Below are 7,500 nucleotides of genomic sequence, written 5' to 3' on the forward strand. Positions count from 1 at the left end.
CGATTATGCTACAGCTGCCTCAAAGAGGTTGAAGGGGAATTCCACCAAATTTTTCTAAATGTCTGCATCACTGAGTGGTTGAATTGGAAACGGTGCCATTCAGAGTGGTTTTGTGCAAAATGGTTCATTTGTAGAGACACTTACTGACTGATTTAATTACAGTGGTGGTGATGGGAACCAGGGGTCCTGATGTCTACAACACACATATAGCCATTTTATTTAATATCCAAAACCACCAATGTACACAAGTCTTCTGGGGTTTTTACACGCAATGTATTTTTTTGAGGGGACTATTTTGCCTTAGAACAGCCTTAATGTATCCCTCCACCATGAACAGATTACAATAAACTGATAAAAATAAGTTTTAGGTCAAAACTTCTCAAAACTACTCTAAGTGTCAGACATCAGGCTGAGTATTCATAAACATCTAACAGAACATAGGCCTGGTTCCTCTCACTACCTCTATGAAAAATTCTGACTTCCTAAGTTTCTCTGAAATTAAGCATTTTGTAGCAAACTACTCTGAATGTCTATTTACATCTTCACCATTTCATTACGCAGATATTTTGAAAAACTGATGGAGTTCCCATTTAGAATGGTCAGCTATCACATTCTGCATTGCAGTAGTTCTCAGTCTTGGTCCTGGAGCAGCACGGCCCTGCATATTCCAGAGCTTTCCCTGCTCCAAGCAGACGTGATACAACTAATAATCTCATTAAGAGGCCCTGTTGGAGCAGGACGAGCACCACAAGGGTGTTCCAGGACCAGGACTGAGAACAACTGCTCCTTTACAATATACAGTATAATATTTTCACATTAAAAGCTTTTCAGGAGGGAAAGCAAACGACAGTAGGTGTTTTTAAATCATATACCTTCAAAAATAGGCTTGGAAATCATAAACAGCATCAAAGGCTATTGTTACAAGTCACAGATCCTTTCTTGAACCAAGTGTAGAACGTGCAGGGTGGAAGCAGACAATACGGAAAAAATATACGTATGAAAAAACAGTCGCATGCAAACGTTTGAACACCCCTGGAGAAATGGCGTTTTGCAAACAATTTAATGCACAATTTCTATTTATTTACTGAGTTTAACATTATGGGAAAAAATAAACAAAATATAAAATGTGCCATAACTTTTGCACAGGCTACATTTTATGTTTTATTTTTTTCCTCATTATATAATGTGCAGAAATGTGTAGAGAACGTGGTAGAAATCAACAAAAAATACAACATTAATTAATTAAGAGACCCTTATTAGTCCCACAACAGGGAAATTTCACCTCCGCATTTGGACACATTGGACCCAACTTACATACATGACTATAACTTAGCGATGATTGACATTTTGATGATTCACAATTTGCATCACCGTATTCAGGTTTTCCGAGGTTTAGTAAGTTGGAATGAACAAAAAAACTACATTCAAAAAATCCTAGAAAAATTATGAATACAATGATTTCTCTTCTTGTACCAAATCCATTAAAAAAAATATGTTTTTTTGCAATGAAACATGCAGTTCATCCTTAAGGACTGATTATATCCATGGTGTACTCAGAAAAGCATTTTTTGAGGTAATTTTTCATATTAACTATAAAAATATGCATACTGTTCATCTCTAGTGTAGGATTCCACACTATCTTAGAACATACATGAAAAACTGGAACTACTGCTGCATCAGCCTGCCAAACACATACATGCTCATTTTCCCTTAAAATAAACAAACCCCTGGATCAGGACCCCCACATTAAGAAGAGGCACCAAGTGTGCTTAGGGGGGGGGTTGAAGACACTCACCAACCATCACTGTGGTGAAACTCTGAGCAGGGTCATACGAGCACTTCCCTCTGCCATCCTCCTGCTTTTCCATCAGACTGAAGTCTTTTAAAGACTAGAGAGAGGAGAGGGAGAGAGAGAGAGAGAGAGAGAGAGAGAGAGAGAGAGAGAGAGAGAGAGAGAGAGAGAGAGAATAATTTATTTTAACTTCTTAACACTCATGAATCTGTCAATCTGTCCTGATTCCCACTCCTTACTCCTACTATATAACCCGATCACTGCGACTTGTTCTTGATGTAGTTATTTAACAATAACCCTCAGGATATGAACAAACAACAGAGCTTGAGGAGTTGGAGATGTAGTCACAATGTGGGGCTTGCACATGATCTGGAAATGCACTATGTGGCCAAAAGTATGTGGACATCCATCAGACCTATAAACTTGTTAGACATCTTGTTCCAAAACCATAGGCATTAATAAGTAATGGGCCTCCTATGCAGCTGTGAAGGCCCTTCTGGAAGCCTTTCCAGCAGATTTTGGATGATATTGGATGAGAAGGTCTGTATGACAATTGATGTTCCAGTTTATCCCAAAGGTGTTCAGTGGGGTTAAGGTCAGGGCTCTGTACAGGCCACTGGAGTTCCTCCACACCAAACTGAGCAAACCATATCTCTATGGAGCTCATTTTGTGCACAGGGGCTCAAGCATAAAATGGTCTAAAATATATTAACATGCTATACCATTAACAGTACTCCTCACTGGAACTAAGAGACCGAAACCCAAACCCTGCAAAACAGCCGCAGCTCATTATCCCTCCTCCACCAAACTTTACTGTGACACTATGTGATTCATTACTCCGGAGAACATGCTTCCACTGCTTCATAGTCCAGTAGCAGCACTTTACACCACTCCAAACAACACTTGGCACTGCGCATAGTGATCTTAGGCTTGTGTGCAGCTGCTCAGCCATTAAAACACATTTCATGAAGCTCCTGAGGACAGTTTTTGTGCTAATGTTACTTCCAGAAGCAGTTTGAAACTCTGTAGTGGATGATGTAAGAGAGGATAGCAACACACCTCAGCACATGGTCTGCCCTAGATACTTCCATTTCACAATAACAGCACTTACAGTTGACCATGGCAGATGTAGCAGGACAGAAAGTTCACAAACTGACCTGTGGCATCCCATAACAGTGCCACGTTTCATCTCATTTCGTTCTTCAGTATGGCCCATTCTACTGTCAATGTTTGTTTATGGAAGTTGCAAGGCTGTGTGCTTACTTTTATCCACCTGTTAGCAATGGGTGTGTCTGAAACATCTGAACTCAATAATTATGAGGGATGTCCACATACTTTTGACCATATGTGTATGGGCACTTCAGTCATGTCCTCTTGGCTCTTATGATTGAACTGGCAACCTTCCAGTCAAGGCTGGTTCCCTAACCTCTGAAATGATTCTTCTGGTGTCCACTGTTCCATACTGAACCACTGCCTTTGCTATAGAACCCCTGAAGAACCATTTTAGGAGTATATTATGGGAAAACACAGAAAAGCCTTGGCCTGTAGATATATCTAACCCTTGTGTGGTGTTCAGGTCTGTGGGACCCGTTTTCAATGTCTACCAAAAGAAAAATGATGCGATTTATTATTATTTCAACCTCAGATTCTTGGTCTTTGCTCATATTCTGTGAAGAACATGTAAAAGAACCCATTGTCAGGGTGTTCACTCTGTTCACCTCCCACACATTTATATTACATGTGGTGCTGTGTCCTTCACTCTGTTTTCCTCCTACATGGCCTGCTGTTACTGTGTGAGTGTGTGTGTGTGTCTCTGTGTTTGTGAGGGTGGACAACATGGACAGGCTGCTGACTGGCTACAGCTGCTAAAGGAGAACCCCACGCTGGACACTTGTGAAACATCGTCTGGTGGACCACTGAGTAACAACACCACCACCACACAAGGGTTAAAACCAAAAGACAAACTAAGAGACAGCGAGCAGTCTACGTCTCTCAGCTTTTATCACCTTCCTCTCTCAGCTCCACTTCCTTCTGGGTTTCCTCCACTTTCACACGCTGTGGAGGAAACCCAGATCAGCATAAAGGACTGCTAACTAAACACCAAAGAGAGCAGAACAGATAGCACTGATCATCCATCCACCAGCTCTGCTTCTGCAGTACAGGGGAAAAGGCTGCTAATCTATAGGGAACTGCTAACGGGGAAAAACTGGGGCCTGTCTCAAGTAAAGCTACAGCTGCACTGAAAACAAGTCTGCTGCAAATAGTGGTTAACAGATCACACACACACTGATCAGGCACAACATCATGACCACCTCCTTGTTTCTACACTCTTTTACAGACTGTAAAACTGTACAGTACAGACTGTAGTCCATCTGTTTCTCTGATACTCTGTTACCCTGTTCTTCAGTGGTCAGGACCCCCATGGACCCTCACAGAGCAGGTATTATTTGTGTGGTGGGTCGTTCTCAGCCCTGGAGTAACACCGTGTTGTGATGGTATGAGTGGATCAGACACAGCAGTGCTGCTGGAGGTTTTAAACACTGTGTCCACTCACTGTCCACTCTATTAGACACTCCTACCTCGTCGGTCCGCCTTGTAGATGTAAAGTCAGAGACGACAGCTCGTCTGCTGCTGCACAGTTTGTGTTGGTCATCCTCTAGTCCTTCATCAGTGGTCACAGGATGCTGCCCACAGGACGCTGTTGGCTGGATATTTTTGGTTGGTGGACTGTTCTCAGTCCAGCAGCGACACTGAGGTATGTCTGATCCACTCAGACCAGCGCAACACATACTAACACACCACCTCCATGTCAGCGTTACTGCGGCCCAGACCGTGCAAAGCCTGTGCAAAATGGAGAAGCCACTTCTCTGTCAACGTAATGTCACTTGTCTCTTACAGTTTCAAAAACAAACAAGAAAAAAAAAGCTAAGATAAGCGATTCACACAACTACACATTTCCTTCAAAACACTTCAGAGCCGCCCTGATCACCCTATTTTGCTTCACTTTAGTGAAGAAAACAGGGAAGGAGTAGCCTGATGTGATCATGGTTAAAGAAGGCTGATCAAGGAACAACATTCAAAGTCCTGAAACCAAATCTGGATCACATCCACCACACCCCCCCTCCCCTGGCCCTCTCTTTAATATGCAAATCACAACACCACTAACTTATCTGAGTCCAGTTCAAGTCCAGATACCAAATTTATGGGCGCAGACAGGTTATGAGGAAGGCTGCGGCGTTCCAAGCATGAACGCTATGTTCCAAGCATCAGTGATCGACCTCATATTTCACATGTTGACCTAAAGCTGCTTTGGTGTGGTTTAACCCAGCCCTCCTGACTTAAAGTGCGCTCTGGAATTGACACAGCCTGCCTGGCAAAGTCAACTAAAAGCCAGAAAGCTTTCAGGTGGAAAAACAAAGCGGAGATCTGGCACCAGAGAGCTTTCTTTCTTTATCTTCTCTCCTGAAACAGGAAAGGATATTCAACATGTCGGAAAGAGCAGGGCTGACCTTCAGCACGGCTGGGCTGAACAGCAATAAAAGTATGCATCCTGTATTTGTGCCATCAGTCATGTTTGTTAAAGGGCAGGGCAGTGAGAGAGCGAGAGAGAGAGCGAGAGAGAGAGCGAGAGAGAGAGCGAGAGAGAGAGCGAGAGAGAGAGCGAGAGAGAGAGCAAGAGAGAGAGCAAGAGAGAGAGCAAGAGAGAGAGCGAGAGAGAGAGCGAGAGAGAGAGCGAGAGAGAGAGCGAGAGAGAGAGCGAGAGAGAGAGCGAGAGAGAGAGAGCGAGAGAGAGAGAGCGAGAGAGAGAGAGCGAGAGAGAGAGCGAGAGAGAGAGCGAGAGAGAGCGCGAGAGAGAGCGAGAGAGAGAGCGAGAGAGAGAGCGAGAGAGAGCGAGAGAGAGCGAGAGCGAGAGAGCGAGAGCGCGAGAGAGAGAGAGAGAATGCTGGACTAGAAACCGACCTTCATAACAGACTGGACAATATATCCCGATATCAGCTTTCATAATAATAATAACAATAACAATAATAATAATAATAATAACAATAAGGAAATCAGCCACATGCAAATGGGCCTTTAACCTAGAGCTGGGAAACACAGACAAAATTCAGTACTATGATATTTTCAGGACATATGAATCGAATGATATGCAGGTTTGCTGAGTTTTCCTGAGTGCTGCTATTCTGGACACAGCATGACACGCCTTGTTCTGATTAGACCTGATTCACTATTACTAATAGTATATTTTTGCCATATATTTCTAACATGGATTTCAAAATTTTCTTTTAAAATAATCCGAAGCACACAGTTGTAGCTATAAATCGTACATTATATACTGTACATTATATGTACATTGTATTTACCGAACTGGCAAGTCCTAAAACTAAGAAAACTTGACTAAACATGTTTAAAAAAACTACACAAACAACTTTTCAACAGCATGATGCTCTTCTATGGGCATTTATCATAGATTTAATGGTCATTATCTATCAAATATAATGCTAAAATATATAAAACCAGTGCTGAGGTAGTACTGACCTGTATATAAATATAATAAATTCATATCACAGTGTAATAATAATTTTGGAAGGTTTGGTATATAATCATGGTATAAATATAAATAAATTAACAGACTGTAAAATATCACTGATTAATAAATCTTTTTAACAACCAAAGCAAATCTGACAATTTTATTGTGCAAAATAGTAGAAACAAAACTGCCGAAAATACACAGATAATCCAAAGTCAACACTGCTTTCTACGTCTAGCCCAGCGAGCACCGCAAAAGCTGTGCCACGTCTGAATGTCTACAGATCTTTGTTTCCATCCCACCTGAATTAGACCAGCAGTTACATTCTAGCTCCTGCATGCAAAGGGCGCACCATTTAAGGCAGGACGGGAAATTTGAAGAAGCCAAATTAAGCTTCGTTAAGTAATTTGTCATGTGTGCTGCATAAAGTAGCACAGCAGACATTCTGGTGTCCACGTTTCTGAGGAGAACCCCAAAAAAACAGGCCAATCCTTTAAGCTGCTGCTTCAGATGAAGTGGACTAGACATTTCATTTACAACGTGACATCTCTGACTCAGCCGTTCAGCTAAACGGGAGAACGAGAGCGCAGTTACTGCATACTGTACTAACAGTTCTGACAAAACTAATAATGATCTCTCTCTCTAATATATATTATATATATTAACTAAGATCTGGATAAATTACATATAAATTATATTTTTTATAAATTCATACTTTTTTTGTGTTGTGTAGTGTGTAATGTAGTGCAGTGTTGTGTAGCGCAGTGTAGTATAGTGTTGTGTAGTGTAGTGTTGTGTAGTGCAGTGTAGTGTGCAGTGAAGTGCAGTATAGTGTTGTGCAGTGTAGTGTTGTGTAGTGCAGTGTAGTGTAGTGCAGTGTTGTGCAATGCAATGTAGTGTAGTGTTGTGCAGTGTTGTGTAGTGCAGTGTTGTGTAGTGCAGTGTAGTGTGCAGTGAAGTGCAGTGTAGTATAGTGTTGTGTAGTGTAGTGTTGTGTAGTGCAGTGTAGTGTGCAGTGAAGTGCAGTGTAGTATAGTGTTGTGCAGTGTAGTGTTGTGTAGTGCAGTGTAGTGTAGTGCAGTGTTGTGCAATGCAATGTAGTGTAGTGTTGTGCAGTGTTGTGTAGTGCAGTGTTGTGTAGTGCAGTGTAGTGTGCAGTGAAGTGCAGTGTAGTATAGTG

General features: G+C 41.9%; 1 protein-coding gene across 9 annotated transcripts in view; it reads right to left on the bottom strand.

The window, feature by feature from the left end:
* Positions 1-7,500, bottom strand: part of sema4d (sema domain, immunoglobulin domain (Ig), transmembrane domain (TM) and short cytoplasmic domain, (semaphorin) 4D) — a 129,026-nt gene that overhangs the window by 25,549 nt on the left and 95,977 nt on the right. For all 9 annotated transcript variants that reach the window (XM_037546055.1, XM_037546057.1, XM_037546056.1 and 6 more), the window contains one exon: positions 1,796-1,889. In XM_037546055.1, the coding sequence (XP_037401952.1) occupies positions 1,796-1,889 (94 nt within the window). The remainder of the gene's footprint in view (positions 1-1,795; positions 1,890-7,500) is intronic.

Source organism: Pygocentrus nattereri, chromosome 16, assembly GCF_015220715.1.
Source record: "Pygocentrus nattereri isolate fPygNat1 chromosome 16, fPygNat1.pri, whole genome shotgun sequence".
NCBI classification, from domain to species: domain Eukaryota; kingdom Metazoa; phylum Chordata; class Actinopteri; order Characiformes; family Serrasalmidae; genus Pygocentrus; species Pygocentrus nattereri.